The following is a 20,365-nucleotide window of genomic DNA, read 5'->3' as shown; positions in this document are numbered from 1 at the left end:
TCTCTGTCCCAAAAATAAATAAACGTTGAAAAAAAAAATAATTACATAACATACATATATATATATATATATATATATATATATAGCTATACAATATAGTTATATACAAATATACAATATATAATTATGTTTATAAAATATTTTTTATGTCTGCAGAGAATGAACTTATTTTTTTTCCTCTCTCTTCATGTATCTGCAGTCCCTATGGGGCACATAACCAAAACGTTCAAAAAATTTAATGCCAAACACAGAAAATCACCATTACAATTTTAAAGATACAAAAGCCTGTAGTAATCACCCAGAATGGCCAGCGACACTAGAACTGCACAGAATCAGATAGAATGAGGCACAAGGGGTGGGCCCTTTGTGGCCCACAGCTGCCGCACTTCCATGCACCCCCTCTGCCAGAACCCCCACACATCCTCCCAGGGCTCTTCTGTGGATCCAGACAGACACACAGACAGGTAAGTATGCCACAAATCAGATTCAGCTGTCCTGAATATATACTACGTGTCACATGTCCCAGTTAAACTAAATAGTATATTTAATTTTTTCTTCCCTTTAAAAAAAAAAATCAAGCATTAATACCTTAAGTTTAAAATATTTCTTGAGCCTGGTACACAGAGTAAAGGGAATATTCTGGGACACATATAGTACAGGTATAAGATAATTTATGGAAATGTAAGAAAGCAAAGTCCCATTTATTGAGAATCTGCTGTATTGCAGCCATTACTCCCTTTCTATATATAGTCATAATGAATTCCCTGTTAAACTTGCTCCTCAGCCAAGCTTGCATGTTGTCCTGGCTAACATTATTTCATGGTTCAGCCCAGATGTCACTTCCTCTGAAAAGGACTTGACTCTTGCTGTCCCCTGCTGTACATGAGTTGCATCTTCATTGTGTATGCAGAGTGCTTTCCATTGACTTTTACCATAAGGGTACTGAGATTACGTTTCTTAATTTCTTGTAGACCTTGGGCTCACTATAATAAGCAACTATGTTTTTATGTATTAATAAGGGCACCCAGTACAGTATCTAGTGAGAATATGAGAATGATACACTAATTGAATGAACTGTCTGAGTATGATATCCCAGTAGTTTTCTCCAGAATAAAATTTTTCATGATACATTCTATATATGCATCATAAACAAAGCATATAGAAAGCTCTTACTGTTCACTTACATCTTAACCAATTTTCCATTTTTAAAAACTAGGAAAGAAGAAAGGGAAACATACTGGGCCTCATTCTACAGTAACTAGTTCACTATAAAGTCTAATTATTTAATACCCTATGTGGAAAAAAAATTATACCCTCATGTAAGTGTTTCAAAGTATCCAAAGCAATATTCTAACAGGGAACTTGAATTTAATTCTAGGTTTCATTTCATTATGTTTTTTTGTTAATGTTTATTTATGTATTTTAGAGAGAGAGAGGAGAGAGAGAGGGAGAGAGAGCACATGCATGCCAGCATGAGAGTAAGAGAGGGACAGAGAGAGAGGGAGAGAGAGAATCCCAAGCAGGCTCCACACTGTCAATGCAGAGCTTGACTTGGGGCTCGATCTCAGAAACTGTGAGGTCGTGACCTGAGCGGACACTTAACTGACTGAGCCACCCAGGTGCCCCTCATTTATGTTTTTAAACGCTTAGACTCGTCACATAACGAAGAAAACCATGTAATATACATCATAACTCACTGTTTTTAGGTATAAGTATGTATTTAATGACAGGTAAAACAATGGCTTGTAGTCAGTTATTCAGGCCACTTGAGAAAAATTCACAGCAGTTATTGCAAAGATGAGAGGGACAAAGCAAGAAATTAAGAATGCAATATATAAATAGAGTGCTTCCGTTCATTTGTAAATAGAGACATATCTGCCAGTCTTTTTGAGATACATGTTGTTTAACCTCGTGTACTATTTGGGCAGTGTTGCCTTTCGCTTCCTTGAAATTCTCATCTTTCTTCACGTGAGTTTACTAAACACTGCTGGTTTTCCTCTCCCTTTCTTGAATGATCCTGTTTACTATGCTTTGTGGTGTCTCTTGTCTAACGGAGCTATTCTCAAAGAGTCTGGGCCCCTGTTATCTTCTTTGCACATCACCTTTAGGAAATCCCAACTCTAACTCTGACTAAGTGTCCTTTATATTCTTTAAAACCTAAATCCATGAGCTATGGCCTCATCTCTGAGATCTTCCACTTACTGGCTTTAGATATTGATCATGATGTGACTTCTAAGTTTTTACGCTTCAGTTTCTTCTGTACAGTGAACATGATTGTAGAAATTGCCTCCTCGGATTGTCATGAGTAGCAAATGAGATACGTATATTCACTCCCAGGACCTGTTCCTACTGCATTTTTAAATCTTTAGGTTCCCTGTAAATTAAGACAGTTTTTCTTGGCGATGTCAGTTCCCTCTTTGTGTTTCTTCTGTTGTCGCCCGTGTCACCTCTGCAAGCTTCTAACGTCCGCAGTGCAGTCCGCAGTCATTCCTTCAGGGTAAGCTTGTCCTCTTCAAATGCAAGCAGCCTAGGGAAGTTACATGCTAAATGGAAATCTAGTTGACTGTTAAAAAGGGGAATTCTGTCTTTTAGTTCTACTTTTCAGCCAAGCACACTGTACACACTTCAAGCCTCAGAAAGCAGTGTTGATTTTTTCAAGCATACATTTCTTTATCAGATTCTTTCTCAGATGACAGATGCAATCATACCACTTTCTGACTCAGAAATATTGATTTGACTCTGCTGAGCATTTCAGGCAGTGAGAATGCAGCTGACTTCCCCATGTAGCAGTTCTGCCTCTGCCTCTCCTGTGTTCAAAGGGCTTCAGGACGCCATGCGTTCCTGGAAATACTGAGCCGACCTTGAGCAAGAGAGCACCATGGGCAGGTGCAAAAAGTAAGCATTCTATGTGTTTCTGGCAAGACTCTCTCCTTTTCTCTCTCCATTCCTCCCCGCTCACCCCTGACTCATCCCTGGTGTCACATTCTCACTCTCTAGGAAGCACTCGCAGATTTGAGGGGATGGAGAGAGTGATAACAAGAGTTGACTGGGGTGTCTTGGGCTCCTTGAGGTGATTAAGGTGTACAGACTGGATTGACTTCTGGGATTAGCTCCAGTGGACTTTCTAGTGGATGGTAGTTGGGAGGCTGCTGGAATCTGATTATTAGGCTCCATCAGTAAATCTCTCTTGTTCTTTGGCAGGAAATCAGTTGAACTTATACTCTTTATTCAAATCTGGTTTATGTGGGCTGGTCTTTTCTTTCTGTTGTTATGTGTCCATTAAGCTAGAGTGTAGTTCTAAGATTACTAGTTAATTCATTGCAGCAATGAACAGGATAATGGTAATGTTTTTGCTGCCTAATATTTAATTATATTTTGCCATTTTGACTTTCTGTAATATCCAACCTTCCAGTGTCAGTCCCTCTTCACCACATCCCGTCTCTTCACTGGCTCTAAAACCAGAAACGACACCACATGTGGAAGTGGAACCTACTTGAAATATCTATTCTTCCCTGAATTCTGTGAATCACTAATGACTCTTCAGGCTTACCAGGGCAACATCTACCAATTTGCTGCCAGCAATATAATGCTTAGCCAAAGAATGAGCTCTGAATATCCTGAATGTGTAATATACATTATTGGCCTGTTGTTGAGTACCAGACAGTGAAGCAAATGCATAGTATGTTATTTATGGAATTAAATAAACTAATTACTCCCTATTCCCTTGCACTGACATTCTGACTTCTGTTCGCATTGTTGTATTTGCAATATTTCTCTAATAGTGGGCTGATTAAGTAAATTGTAGTACATCCACAAAGTTGGTTATTGCATCATCATTAAGAACTACAGTCTTGGGGCACCTGGGTGGCTCAGTCGGTTAAGCATCCGACTTCGGCTCAGGTCATGATCTCACGGTCCGTGAGTTTGAGCCCCGCATCGGGCTCTGTCTGACAGCTCAGAGCCTGGAGCCTGTTTCGGATTCTGTGTCTCCCTCTCTCTCTGACCCTCCCCCGTTCATGCTCTGTCTCTCCCTGTCTCAAAAATAAATAAACGCTAAAAAAAAAAAAAAGAACTACAGTCTTAAAAAATATTTAAGGGCATCAGAATATTCATGGTAATGTTTGGTAATAGTTTCAAATGGTCCAAAAATTTTTCATTAACAGGTAGTCCTGTAAAAAAGAAATTATATATGCATTTATTTATGTATATAAATATATAGTTTTAAATACAAATGGAGTTCAGGTTCAATACATGAGACTTGAACAGCTTGAAGAAATAACTAGCTTTATTTTATATTTATTTTTTTTTAAAACATTTATTTTTGAGACAGAGAGAGACAGAGCATGAACGGGGGAGGGTCAGAGAGAGAGGGAGACACAGAATCTGAAACAGGCTCCAGGCTCTGAGCTGTCAGCACAGAGCCTGACGCGGGGCTCGAACTCACGGACCGCGAGATCATGACCTGAGCTGAAGTCAGCCGCTTACCCAACTGAGCCACCCAGGCGCCCCAGAAATAACTAGCTTTAAAACAGATGCCTGTAGTCCTGCCCTGAATGTTGTCCTGAATGTTCTTGAATGTTTACTTAAATTAGATTTTTTCCTGTTTTTTTAAAGTTTATTTATTTATTTTAAGAGAGAGAGTGTGTGTGCAAGTTGGGGAGGGGCAGAGAGGGAGAGAGAGATTCTTAATGCAGGGTTCAAACCCACAAACCTTGAGATCATGACCTGAGCTGAAATCAAGAGTCGGACATTTAACCAAATGAACCACCCAGGTGCTCCTTGAATTTTTTTTTCTTCTCCCTCCTGGTTTCAGCCTAGACTCTAGAACAGATCATTATGTTCCTTATATGAATCATAAATGAATGTATATGAATATATATTTATTGTATTTTTTGGTTCTTATATAATTATATTTGCCCTTCTAACAGCAAATACTATATATTTAGCAATTAAGATGGATGTCATAGCAAATAAGTGACAAATATTACATGAATGAATTGCATAGCACTGCTTGAAAATCTTACTGAGATTTCTTGATATTGATTAGCTATTAAATGTGAAGTAAAAAGCTAAAAAGAATATTCAAATTTTTATGAACTCTTTATATTTTGGGTATATAAAAGTCATATTCTACTTTTTAAAAATTGGCCTCATTGTAGGGCCTTTACTCAATTTTTACTTAAAAGCCGAACTAGTGAAGGGAGTATATACTGATGATTCACAACCTGCATTTGGCACAGATCAGTTTTGTTGGTTTGTTTGTTGGTTGGAAGATATAAAGGAGTTTGAAACAAGTTTCAAGTAATGATAGTATTCCATTTCTTTAGTTGAATCAGTGGTTCACGGGGGTTCATTGCAAATTTATTCTTTCTATCCCACCTGTATTTCATAGATGATTTTTTCTCTAGGCAGTGTTTACTGGAAAGAATAAAAAGGGGGAAAGCACAATACTATATATAGTTCCAAAATATACAGAAGTAAATAATATATTAAAAGTACACACATATTAAAACCATAACAAAAAACAAATATCTGACAACACAAAAGTTAAAACAGTGGATGTTCTTAGAGTATATTGAATAGGATATTATAGCAAAAGTTGTTTTTAATGATACTGTCAATGTCCTACTTCTTAAGTAGACAGAGAGTACATGGATGTTCAACCCTTTTAAAATTTCTTATTGTATATGTATGTCACAAATTTTTTGATGATTGTCTTTAACATTTCACCTTTAAAAAAAAAAAAACCCAAACTTTACAGATAACCCATTTATGCGTGTCACACTGATAGAACCAAAGATAGTCCCTCTTTCTTTGGAATTCCAGTTAAGTGTACTTTGCCATGAAACTTAAGATCTGAAATAGACTATTAAAATTACTCTGCACACATACAAAGATTACTGGATAAAAATGGAAAACATCATCGCCCCTTGAATAACACTTGACTCACCCTGACTATATCAGTTAGACTTTACTTAGAGAAACAGAACCACTAGGAAGTATAGAATCTGTATAATGAGAGATTTGTTTCAGGGATTTGACCTTAAAACAGTTGTGGGAGCTGGGTGAGTGATTGCTGAAATACATACTGGAGATTGAAAGACGAAGGGCAGGCAGAGGAAAGGAAGATGAATTTAAAACCGAGGTGAGCAGAGGAGTGCTTGTGTGGCTCAGTCTCCCCAGAGAGACGCTCACGTGGCTCAGTCCGACTTAAGTTCAGGACATGATCTCTCAGTTCATGAGCTCGAGCCCTGCACTGGATTCTGTGCTGACAGCTCAGAGCCTAGAGCCTGCCTCAGATTCTATGTCTCCCTCTCTATCTGTTCCTCCTCCGCTCACTTGCTCGTTCTCTCAAAAATAAAGATTAAAATATTTTTTTTTAATAAAATAAAATAGGATGTGAACAGGGACAAGCTAGAACCCATGAGGACAGGCCAGAACCCCTGTCTATTCTCACTGTCTCATCCTGAAAGCTAAAGAAGAAGCTGAAGAAGAATCCGGAGGGAAATAGAGCAGCTGCATGCCTGCCTGCTGTCCGAAGCCAAGCAGTAAGTGACATGTGTGAGCTACAACAGTCCCTGGTGACCCCGTCCCAACTTTCTGAGCTTGTAAAAAGCACTCATAGCTGCTGCTTGGCTGCTGCCCTCCCCGTCTCACACAGAATGTCTGTAGCGCCGCATTATAATGGGAAACTAGGAAAGATAATTTTTGTAAATAGAGTTTATCCTAGGCGGGTTTATACCTTGCAAAATCAACACACTGATTCTTCCCTGCAAAAAGCGTTTCCAGTCCTGCACCGCGTTCTACTGCACTGTGGAAGGGCTTACCGCTTACCCAATCTTCCCAGCCACCTTGCTGCATTCTCCATCATCCCGTCAGTCTGGTGCAACCCCTCCCCTTCGTATACATGTCAAGCTCCCTAGTTGGTGGGATTCTGCTGTCTTTGAATATTATATCCACAGTGATCCTTAAATTTAAAAGTTGGACTGGTTTTTGTTTATCCTGTAAACTGTCTCTACAAATTTCCATTCAACCTGCAGTGTGCTTTAAATAATCTAACTTCCAAATGCATATAGCTGTGTAATCTTAACAAAATTCCTCTGTGATGAAGTGTGTTACAATCTTCAAAATTTGTTATAAAACTCAATTACTCATGGACTGTAGTGCTGACTGTTGACTAAGTTTGCCTTGAAAGGTATTTTTTTTTTGCTTTGATGTAATAACTAACATGCAAAATAAATGTACACCTCTTATAATAGGGACAAAATAAAATACAAGTTTATAAAAGCAGAAGGATGAGAACTGGTTATAAAAAATGAACTTGTCACCATATAAAACACATGGCATATTTTTTAAACTGTTGGTTATTTTTTTATACTAGACATATAAATAACTATCAGCCTAGAATGTAGTGCACTAGAACACTTAATCACAAATAGAAATGACATGAATCCGAAGATAAGCCTTCTCTTTAAGCCTTCCTTTTTTGCTAGAGCTGAGTTAGCTAAAGCCAACACAGTAATTATGTATGATTACCCGTAAGTTTGCATCTTTGGTTACTAGTGAGAAAACAGCTGTGTCTTTGGAGTTGTCCTTTATATACACTACTGGGAGATCAGTTACCCTAATCCCTGTGACTGAACCCAAATCGGATAGATCTGTTAATCAAGCAGTAGTCGTAGTGAGCTCACTCTTCTTGCTTCCCTCTGTACAAATACAAAGATCGAGACAGGGAGGGAGACAGAGAGGGAAAGGGAGGGAGGGATATGAAGGAAGGGAGGAAGGAAGGAAGACAGGCAGGCAATATAGGGAAATGAGCCTTGTGTGTGTGTGTGTGTGTGGTTTTTTTTTTTTAAGTTTTTTTAATGTTTGTTTATTTTTGAGAGAGAGAGAGTGCAAGCAGGAGTGGGGCAGAGAGAGAATGAGACACAGAATCTAAAGCAGGCTCCAGGCTCTGAGCGGTCAGCCCAGAGCCCAATACAGGACCTCGAACTCATGAGCTATGAGATCATTGCCTGAGCTGAAGCTGGATGCTCAACCGACTTTGCCACCCTGGTACCCAGGTGCCCCGCCCTGTGTTGTTTTTATCCATGCAAATCAATACACATATTTGCATAAATGTAAATATATACATATCTTTCTAAAAGGAAAGTAAGCCCCCTGTTTTCTTCAAGTTCTGTCAAAGCTGGTGTTAATATAATAGGTATTTTAATTATGCATGTGTGTATTTATGTATTATTTATTTAATGCTATTTAAAACATCAAACACTCAGATCACTTTCCTGGTTTAGAAAAATATACATGAATTATGATGCGAAAGTGACTAGAAAAAATGATCCTGGTTTAGTCAAAGAAAAATGGACACAAAAAGAATGTCAAATGAGAATATGCAATTATAATCTAAATATAATTTTACTCCCTGGTGTAATACACATGATTTTAGGTTGGCATGTTTGCTATTTATGGAAATATCTGTTAATGTAGTTTACATTATATAGAACTTACACTAAGAGCTTCAAATGAGTGAAATAGAGAGTTTGAGTGGGAATATGGGAGTGTGGGGTTTTACAGAAATAAACATCCACATAAAAGAAAAGGTGAGTAGGGACATAAGCACTGATAATTTCAACCCAGGCAGGACAACCCCAGTACAAATTCTTAACAGCACCAATATTCTGTTAGGTTTCATTATTGATTCTTATCCTTCAAAGTCAGAATTCATTGAAAATTAATATTTAAAATTTAGCCTATTTGTTTTTTTCTTAGTTTTCATATGAATATTTATGTTCTAATACATTCTTTTTTTTTAATTTTTTAGTCTTTATTTTTCAGAAAGAGAGAGTAAGAGAGCAAAAGCAGGGAAGGGGCAGAGAGAGAGTGGGGACAGAGATCTGAAGCAGGGCTCTGTGCTGACAGCAGAGGAGCCCACGTGGGGCTCAAACTCGCAAACTGAGAGGTCATGACCTGAGCCAAAGTCAGGTGCTTAACCGAGTGAGCCATCCAGGTGCCCCTGTTCCAATACATTCCGATATGATTCTTATACCCACACAGAAAATAAATGGGGAATACCCCAATCAATCATTCACTTATGTATTTTGCATACGAGTTTTGTTTCATTGATTGTAAGGGGGAACAAAAATACTAAGGAAGCTATGCATTCTAGCCAAAAGCAGTATACTAAGAAGAGGAGCTGACACACTCTCATCCATTTTTAGGAGGGACAGAATAAGAAGGGAATATCAGAAATACCTCACTGCATACACTTGTAAAGTGCAGTCTCATGAATGATCAGATTTCTAATACCCTCATTGTGTAGTCTGGCAACTGATTGTGTAATCTGAAAAAAAAACAGTGCATCAACTGTGAATTCAGGTCCTTTTTTCTTTTACAGATAACCGAAATAATTTAGAAATTTAAACAAAAAGTCTGATTTTCAGAATCTAACTTGAACTGTAAGAATGTATGGGCTTTAGGTAAAAAGAACAACTTAATCCAAGACTATAGGTGAGACTGATACCAGCGATAAAAGTCTCAGGTAACTTTGCTTCCCAGTTTTTGGACCTGTCAATGAGTAAATAGTGATTTTTTTTTTTTAATATATGAAATTTATTGTCAAATTGGTTTCCATAACAACACCCAGTGCTCATCCCAAAAGATGCGCTCTTCAATACCCATCACCCACCCTCCCCTCCCTCCCACCCCCCATCAGCTCTCAGTTTGTTCTCAGTTTTTAAGAAGTCTCTTATGCTTTGGTTCTCTCCCAGAGTAAATAGTGATTTCTAACCAGATTATTAGCATAATTTTCAGCTCAAAAAAAATAACATTCTGAATAAACAACACACAGAAACCTATATAAATTCTTATCGTTGACTCAAAAACTTAATAGCGGCTGGAAACTCAAGATATTAAATATCAGTTCCTGTGATCACTTGGTTTTCCTTCACAGAATTCTGAGTAGGGGGCACCTAATCTCTGCTTAAATACTTTCATCGATGGAAACTATCTGACCTTCCAAATTGGTAGGATTGGTCTTTTCATGAAAATTCATGTTAAGACGCAGCTGAGATTTCCCAGGTACAAATACCAGTGCTGATGCATGGTTTGCGGCCATCACAGCTCTGCCATTTTAAGTCTAAGGCCGACTTTCAACCTGCCGCAGGTCTTATTATCATGCTCAGAAATGATACTTAGAAAAATAAATAGGCAGGGCCTGGAGTTCTGAGATTTTCCTTAATGGTATTGTTGCTATAGTTACAGCTGAAATGTTACATAAAGCAAATTGCTTATTGGATGGAAAAATGCTGAGTAGCATAGCAGCATCCCTTTTCTGGGTTTTTATTGCCTTCATTCCTACTTTCCTCTTAAGATTAATGGATTTGTGGAGCGTTGTTTTGAACAAGCCCTGATGGATTTGATGTTAAAATAAATGCATTTTATTAATATTGTACCAGCTGACAATTGGATATATTCTAGTATGTTGTGATCAACATGGAGTTGTTTTTTATTCTTTATTTGCTTATCAGAATTTTCCCTACTTGGATATGAATTTGTTATCCTGGTTATAAACGTTGAAACGCTGAATAAAAAGGTGATTGGTCTCATAGGTATAGAGTCTTCTGAATTTATTGAATACATTTAATAATATGGCTAAAAATTTTATTATGTTTTATACTATTATACTTACATAATACTGAAAATAAAATGTATTTAAAAACATAGTAAAACAAATGGAAATGATCTGACAGGATCCATAATGAGGACTTCTGTTAAAAAAAAAAAGGCTCCATAAGCATCTGTATTTTCTGTATATTTTCTATGTATTTTCTTGTATTTTCTATGCAGAAACTCAATGATATAATGCCTTTAGTATATATAAATATATATTACATAATAATAACATATATTCATTTTCTGATTTCTTTATAAGCAATATTTAAAGATAAACCTGTAGGTCTTTGATATTTAACCTTAAGGCAAAATATGAATAACCCTGTCTTTTGCAATTTACAGAAGGAGTTAATGCTATGTGTGGTAAAATCCTTTCAGGTGGTAAAAGTCATATATGGCAGTGATACTTTTTGCATTGAATTCTTGTATAATTTAGGCATCTTGCTCATTTATCTCCAGTTTGCTACTGGACTAGAAGCATTATGAGTATTTAATGTGTGGCTGTTGAGGAACTAGGAGGGCAGACGACATTTTATTTTGGACCTAGACAGGTAATGTTTCTTAATTAAATCTCTGAATACAGTGATAACAAAGATCCTTGGGATTATTTGTGGTAAAGAATGCAAAAAAAAAAAAAAAAAAAAGTGAACTATGGTTTTTGACATCTAATGTGATTGTAGAATATTTCCCAAATTATCATTTGTGAAGCCAGTTTTTCTAGTAACTGTGTTTGTATTTAATGATGATACAATAATGACAATAACCCATGCTGTCCAAAATGAACTTTTTTTGAAAATTCATTTTTACTCATTGTTAAAACTGATTAGTTTGCTTTTCCTCATGTCTGCTTTCGATTTTACCCTCACTGCTGCTTTTTCTTATCCCCTTTTAATAAATAAAATTTAAATTTGCAATGTTTAAAGAAATATACAATTTTTTTGTTACAATATTTCCCCCCTTTTAGTTCCTTACTGATATTATAACGTCCTCTGCTTGCAGAACTTGCTGGCATTCTAATTTTGGTTCTAGGACTGCAGAGAAAAGAGACACATGTATAAGGCTGGCCAATTCAGCTTTTCTAATTGGTGAAAAAGTACTCCTTTGTGATTCATGAATTATCAAATTCCTTATATTCTACGCAGATTCATTAGACAATCTTGTTAAAAGCATTATATGCTTTCCGTTTTCCATATAAATAGATATAAATAGAATAAATAGATACATAATAGATACATAAGTGGTAGTTATTTGACATGATAGTAACATCAGTTTCCAAAGTAACTTTGGTGACAAAATGTAAAGTCAAAAGAATTAGACCTGTCCTTATGATCTTATTTAAAATGCAAATCAGTAATGCAATTGAGACACCAAGTATAAAAATATCAGGTTTAACTGAATATGGATGGAAGTGTAAGCAAAATACAAATTTGAACTGGCCAGCCAGGCTCTCAGGATAAGATGTTTTTTCTTTTAGACTGACCCTATTATTGCCTTCCCTTTGCCTTTCAGACGGTGGTCATGTGGGTTATCACTGTTTATCAAACATTATTTTAAATTGGGAAAATGAAGCATTTTATGTGACATTATAGATTAAATAGGTTATACCTTTTATCCCATTACCTAAATTTCAAATATATGAAATGAGTATACTACTTGAAATAGTCATTTATTTTCTCAATACATTTTCTTTTTTTTTATTTAAAAAAAATTTGTTTAACATTTATTTGCTTTTGAGAGAGAGAGCGCTAGTGGGGGAGGGGCCGAGAAAGAGGGAGACAGAATCTGAAGGAGGTTCCAGGCTCCCAGCCATCAGCACAGAGCCTGGCGTGGGGCTCGAACTCACGAACCAGCCACAAGATCATGACCTGAGCCGAAGTCGACACTTAACCGACTAAGCCACCCAGGTGTCCCTCATTTTATTTCATTTTAATTTCATTTATTTTCATTTTATTTTATTTCATTTATTTTCATTTTAACAAGAGCTGTATACCATTGCAGTATCAAAGCAAGAGATGATAACTTTGTAAAAACAATTTGTTCCAAAACCTCACATAAAATAATCACATTATTATAGTTGATAAAAATTTGCAATGTAATGTTACCTGTATTCCTGCTATATTAAAAACTTCCTAACTTATTTACATTAGGACAAGGCCTGATAGGAATGCTTAACACACACCTGCATTTGGTTTTTAGAATCCATGTGACAAAACAGCAGTGATGCAGCTATTTTTGTCTGCTTTTGTTTAAAAAGAAAATGTCAGGTTCTGAATGAAAATATTCTAAACTGTGGCTCAACTGAGTAATGGTTTTTAAAACCACAGCATGGATTAAGATTGATTTTCTGTAGGTATTATGGCACTGCTTTCTCTAGGGACTATTCAGCACAAGGGCTGGAGCTTTTTGTATTTGACATAAGGGATCAAATCAGTTTCTTTCTTAAGACTTTTATATAAAGTTATTATATAAAGAAGCCACAGTTCACTCTAGAGCTGCTTAGAACTGAAATTAAGAAGGGAATTGGTATTGGATGATCATACACACAAAAAGCAAATGAACCCATAATACATACTGATGTTTTATCAACAGCATCTTATAAAAAGTAAATAACTGACTTTTGTCTTTACTCTTTAGATAAGCAAATAAGAATTATAATAGCTTACAGATTGCAAAACACTAATTTTTATTAAGCATCATTATTTAGATATCTAAAAAATTGGAAGCTGAAATAAGAAATAAAACATAGATCCCTGATAATATTCTAGAACAGTAAGTGATTTTTGTCTCTGAATAATTTAAGTAATGTAACTAGAAAGAGCGATCCAATATGAAAAGCAGTTTGAAATTGAACTTCTCAAAAAAACAGTGCAGCATATGAATGCAGTACTCTTTGTGTGACTTCCAACTGTAGTCTTTACAAAATAGGTATTCATTAAATGTACATTAGAATCTACATATATAGCCTTTATTTCTTACATTATAATAGCTATAAGGTAAGAAAAAGTGCAACATACATCAATAGGGCAGAAATTCTGCGATATTATTAGTCTCACATAATCAGTCTCCCATGCCATCATTTGTATGTGTTAAGAGAGAGTGATTATCAGAATTCAGCTTGCAAAAGAATCAATCAAGAATTAACCAGTGTATTGAAAAGGCAGATCTTTGTCCCAGTCCAGGATCCTGTTAAAACAATTTTAGCAATTCTTAGGAATTTGCATGTCTTATGACCATCTCAGTTGATTGGTGCAGGTGGCCTATGGATTACACTGAGGAGCAGAAACATAGCAAACTGTTTGACTCAGCGATTCAAAAAACCCTGGGGGATAAGATATCAGACCGCTTGAGCCAGTGATTGCATTTTGCTCAGTTGCATAAGAAATGTGAATATTATTAAGAATGAAATTATTTTTTAGTCCTAAAGCAGATAGAGAATTATGTACAGGTGACTCTTGAAAACTTTCATGTACCTTGTGAAGTTTTACTCTGGTCGATAAGAGGCACATTTGACCCACGTCAAGAGATAAGAGATTATACGTTAAATCCTAAAAGAGCTCTTGATTAATTGTAGTTAAAAGAAAATGACCATAAAATTTAATAGTTTTGTGTAAACGTATGATGTAAATACTAATTTTAAAGCCACCAAGCTCAAAAATACGGTGTTTGGAACAAATGTAGATTTTTCACCAAAAAAAAATGTCTGTGTATATATATATATATACATATATATATATTTATTCCGTGGCTCCATCTTTAGTGCCATATATATATTATATGTAATATATATATATATTACATATATATAATATATAATATATATTATATGTATTACATATATATAATATATATTACATATATATGTATATATATATACATATATATGTAATATATATATTCTTTCTTATGGTGAAGAGAATGAATTGCCAATCTCTAATATGGAAAATAATATGAGGAAAATATTCCTCATATTTTTAGATTATAAATAGTCTTTTGCAGTCTTCCTTAGAAGTCACTATTTCATTGGTTTGGAAAACAATCTACTTTCTCCCTGTACAGAAAAGCAACTGGAAATCACCAGATGTTAATCTTGGTATATGCAACCAAAGTGGTGCGTTATAATATAGTTAATCTATTCATTGCTGTTTCATTTGCAGATTCAAGAATGGCTTTGTTTAAATTGCCAAACCCAGAGAGCAATATCAGGACAGCTTGGAGATATGGGCAAAATGCCGCCTACACCTTCAGCACCAAAAGCCTCCCCTATGCCTGTCCCTCCAGAACAACCATCTCAGAAAACAGCAATGCCTACTCAAGTAAAAGTGAAAAAGAAGGAACAAGAAGTAAAAACGGAAGCTGAACAAATCATTCCAGAAAAAGTGAAAGAGATACCATCAGTGGAAAAGATTGTCCCGAAGGGGACCACAGACCACAAACAAGAGAGTAAACTAGAGAAAACTTCAGCCCCTGAAGACAAAAAGCCACTCCCAGAAGAAAAAAAGCCCCCTCTTGAAGAAAAAAAGCCACCCACTGAAGACAAAAAGTTACCTCCAGGAACAAAAACAGCTCTGGAGGAGGAACAGAAACAAGACTTAGCTAAAACTCAAGTACCAACTGCTGAGGAAAAGCCTGAAGGCAGAGTGACTCCACAGGTTGTACAAGAGAAGCTACCACAGACCAAGATGGAAGACAAACCCTCTGGCCCACCTCCAAGTTTGTCAAAGGAAGATGATGAGGTGCCTCAAAAAATTAAAGACCAGCCACAGGCAGCACGCCCAGCAAAGCCTGATCAGGTGGAACCTGGGAAAGAAAAAACAGTAAGTTCTGTTTTCCTATCTTTGCACTCTGTTAGGTATATAAAACTTACAGATTTTTACCAAAGTACACAGAGTGCTTACTGCTAATTATGGAAGTGAAAGCCTTCAGTTAAAAGCACTTTCAGAAAAGTGTAACAATTGTTGTCGAAATGAACAAATTTGGCATTCTGACAGCTTAATCTAATTTAAATAAAGCAGAGATAGCAGATTGATTTTTCTAGCTTTTATGCATATCTAATAGTTTACCAAAATTCTTTAGGGTGATAAAAATAGTTTCTTACAACTTTAAGGTTCTTCTTCTCTCCGCTATGAACATAAAATCAGTATCTACCTTTAACATAAAATAATATGTGTCTTAAGTTTCTATTTACTTAGTCACTTGGTTAAGCAAAAGTCAACAAGTTCCTTTTCACTTGAAAGCCTCTTAAGGTATGATCAGCCATTGAAAGGTCTAAATAATTGTGGTTGCCAAAAAAAAAAAAAAGTGTGACTAAAATTTAGGACAAAAGTCATTTTCTGTAAAAGTTAATTGTAGTATTTAACGTGATTTTTATATGATGTACTGTACTTGTTTAATATTGAAGGATTATTTATAATCCAGACATAATCTGGAATAATATATATATATTTTTTTTCTTTAGTGCAAACTTTTAAGGGTATCTACCCATCTTAACCACTATCTGCCCAAGCAGCAGTGTTATTTTTCGAAGAATTCTGATTGTTTGAGAGCTACACCAGGTCTTACATCATATTTGGTTGATTAATTTTAATTCACAGATAACAATGACTTGAAGGAAAATGAAATGATTTATTAATATTAAAAGTTAATATTAGGGCTCTAATTAGAATCTGTAGTTCATCCCAACTCTTAGTTGCTTTTTTGGTCATTTACAGTTTTAACACTTGGTTTAGTAACTGATCTCTGATATATGATATACCAGATAAATAAAATACATCATCTCATATATATCACATATATCATATATATAAAATATGATACATCACTTGTAATATGATGCATCACTCACAGATAATTCATCATTGGTCTCCCCTCATAACATAAATGAGTTTATCAGAGTCAGAAAGAGCAGGTACGTGTATATTCTTCATTCTATGCCGGGATGTAGTATCACCATCACCACCCATTACTGCTTGTAGCCTACCACTTTGCACAACCTGATGACTTTTACCATTTCTCCCTTTGTAAAACGGCCCTTGGCTTTCATAACCCTTCCCTTTTTGTTCTCTTTTGGTCTTTCTGATCATACTTTATGAGTTCTACGTTGACTCCCTGTATCACTTTCTTTCCTCATTTCTGTAAGAGGAGGTTTTCTTTGTATTTTGCTTCATTTTTGTTTTGGGTATGGTCTTCTTTGTTCTTAGGAGAGCCCCATGAACAATTGTTAAGTCTACCTGTGCACCTTCTTCCCTTCTTTTGAGTATCAGATCTGCAGTTTCAAATACTCAGCAGATGTTCCACTTCAAAGCCTCACTGTAAACTGGAACTCAATATGTTGGAATTTTATCTACACTCTATAGAGGCTTTTTCTGCTTCTGACTTTGTGTTTCTGGTAATGGCAGCATCATTCACCTGCCTCTACCTTCATGGTCACTACCCTTCTGAGAGATCTGAGGCTTCTTCTTACTGCCTGCCCTTCGCTCTCGGCATCCAATTCATCACATTCCTGTCTGTTAGTTCCTATTCCTGAGCACACTCTTAATTATGGCCTTCATGACCTTTCATCAGTGATTTGAGTAATCTAATTACTAGTCACTGTGCCTTCTCTTTCTCCTTTCCTCCATATATAATTGTCAGATAATTATTTTGTAGGGTGCACGTAATTTCACTCTATCACTCAGATATTGCTAATGCTTCTCCATTGCTTGCTAAATAGAATCTAAACGAGAAATATCCAGATATTTTGTTAATGCACTTTTTATTTTACACCTTTATCACTTCCTTTTTGTTGTGTCTTTTTATCACTACTTTTAATATTATTTTATAACCTTAATGTGTGTTACTTATTTGTAAATTAAATGTGCACAGTGATTTATTAATATATTATGAACAGTATAAAACATTCACAAAAATATAAAATAAAATGAAATAGACTAATATTGTTTTTATTATAATTATTTAAATAAAGTTACATTTGATCACAATAAAATATGATTAATAATAGTACTTTAGAGAGAACATGGATTGCACTTCAGTATTTTTGAAAATCTTGGTCTGCAATTTTATGATAGAGTTATCTTAAATTCAGCTTCTAAGTTAAGCTTATTTTGATATTTTGATATTTAGTTCTAATGACTATCTATAACAAGAAAGATAATCCACAAAGATATGTCAGAATTGGAAGAAGCGGATCAGAGTTTGTACTTCCCAAATCTTGCTACCTATTCTCTAAGTTTGAAACTGAAAATAATTTTTTACTTGTGGAAATTCCACAGGTAAATGTTTATCTTCCATGAGACCAATAGTTATTTGTTCTTGTTCTGTCAGAAAATACGGTATTTAAAATACACACACACACACACACACACACACACACACACACACACACACCCACATGAATGAATTGCTTTAAAATCCACTGGGGTTCTTCATCTGGAAGGGTTAGACACAGATGAAAATATTCTGTTTAAAATGTATTAAATGAGTAGATACGACAGCTTTTAAAAATGACATATGTTATTTTATATAGCATAATCACATGGTTTCCACATATCTCTTTTCAAAGGACTGTTTTCACACCATAATTCTCTTCAAGAACAGCTAGTGTTTGTTTTTTCTAAGTACTTAATAAGTACCATATTGCTGATAACCAGTTTACTTTTTCCTATATACTTTTTTCCCCTCCATCATTCCATTTACTTTATAGCATCTAGTAAGTGGTATATTACTGATAACCACTTGTCATCACCAAAAAGTTGAACAAACTTGGGATAATCCTATTTTTGTCAAAAAAGATCCATCTTCATATTCTACAACTTTTTAAATTCATTTCCTATTATATAATCAGTAAACCTCTGTGATTTAAATAACTTTAGAGTTATTCTCTATCTCAGTACAAAATATACACGATATATATTCTTCAAAATATAAAGGTCTCATCAGTATACAAAACATATGTCACATCTGTAAAATCCAGAGGTCTTCTGTCCAGATCTGACCTACTTATAACAGATGTAGTAAATGAATTTCACAGGTATACTGCGATCTCTGTATTCTTACCCTTTTTAAAAGAATAATTCCAATCAAAGAAAAAGCCACTCTTCAGTAGCTAATATACAGTTTTTTCATAAAAAAATAAATATGTATACCTTAAACCATTCAATATTGTGAGGCTTACTTCTTTGGCATAGTTTTCCTTTTTGGCTTACAGTAGTACTTTAAGTATTTTATTATTAAAGCAGAAATAGTAAATATTATGAACTGAACATATTAGAAATATCTACACTTTAATTCTGTTATTACCAAAAGTTTTGCTACTTACTTTGTTCTAAAAATTTCTCTCAAACCTTCCTGTTATTTCTGTAGTCTTTCCAACAATATTGGCTGACAAATACAGTTTAATTTGTCACCATATCATTTCGTACATATTACCGAATCCAATTTTATCCAAATGATGTGTAGCTTTTTTTTCTTTTATTATGAAATAAGAAAAATCAAAAGCTTCTAAATGTTTATTATGTAATTTATTGACAGTTGGTAAAATACTGGAATATTTATTTTCAGAAAATTTTAGAGGTCTGTGTTGATGCCACAATATCACTTGCTGTTGTGCTAAAGCTTACGTTGTGTTTAGGTAAGATGTGCTGTTAGCAATGAGAGATGTCAATACAGATGTCAAATAGGCTTCCTGATAATGTCGGGCATTTTTGGCTGGGTCCCATCTGATTTAACTTGGTCATCATTACTTTTTTCTTGTAATGTTGCTGATGAAAAGTTTGTAATGATATGAAGCGTGTCAGTGTTTGTGTCTTTCTTACATTATTATTATCTTTGTGACGTGATTTTTTGTTTTGCCAGAATCTTTTGTCTACCACTTACCTATTCTAAGAAAACAGGTGTAATTGCTAGTAGCAAATAAAAGCCAGAGATCTGCCTAACTGAATAATAAGCCTCAGTCTAAAGATGGTTGAATAAAGTGACTACCTCACTATAACTTTTCCTTAGAGTGTGACTCTCAGTTTCCTCCCAGGATTTTTCACAAAACAGATGACCAACTCACATAAGGAGTAAAAGAATATTAGCATCAATCCACTTACTAAATATTAGGAGAATATTTTTATATCAGTGTATACAAATATATCTTCACATGTACTTCTTGTAGCCATTAGATGATTTTGCAGGCCTGTCCAGGCTTCTGCACCCCACAGCCAGGACTCCTGTGTAAATAACTCAGTTTGGCTTTCTCAGCCCTGTGGAATTTGGCTCCAGTATAACTTGTAAGCAACGCCTGATATTCCCACAAGTGATACGTAGAACAACAGCCAAATAAATACGCCCTTGTGTAATTCCTGAAGGTAGTTTGACCTTTCTGCCCTCTTCACCTGTACTCACTTCTCTGTGCATAAATGCCGCACCCCTCCATCATCCCAACTGACAACCTCCCACTTGGATCTCTGGGCCACTTTTCTCCCTTGTGTCTGGTGCTTCTGCTGCTCAGCGCCCTATGTTGATTGGTTTTAAATTTGTTTTTGTTTGAAATCAAAATAATACTCTTAATTTATCTCTTACAATATTCTTGGCACTGTGTTAAGTATTTTCTTGATCATTTCATCCACACAACAATGAATGAGGTAAATATTGTTTATTTTTTAATTTGAAAGAAACTAAGTTCCTGTGCTCAGCATCACATGGCTGGAGATTCAGC

The 20,365-nt window shown here is 35.3% G+C and overlaps 1 protein-coding gene across 1 annotated transcript in view; it reads left to right on the top strand.

The window, feature by feature from the left end:
• Positions 1-20,365, top strand: part of PCLO (piccolo presynaptic cytomatrix protein) — a 421,831-nt gene that overhangs the window by 185,843 nt on the left and 215,623 nt on the right. The window contains 1 exon segment of the mRNA XM_030307861.1: positions 14,823-15,482. Coding sequence (XP_030163721.1) covers positions 14,823-15,482 — 660 coding nt within the window.

The sequence above is a fragment of the Lynx canadensis genome, chromosome A2 (assembly GCF_007474595.2).
Source record: "Lynx canadensis isolate LIC74 chromosome A2, mLynCan4.pri.v2, whole genome shotgun sequence".
Classification (NCBI taxonomy): domain Eukaryota; kingdom Metazoa; phylum Chordata; class Mammalia; order Carnivora; family Felidae; genus Lynx; species Lynx canadensis.
This window is presented reverse-complemented; position numbering and strand designations above follow the sequence as displayed.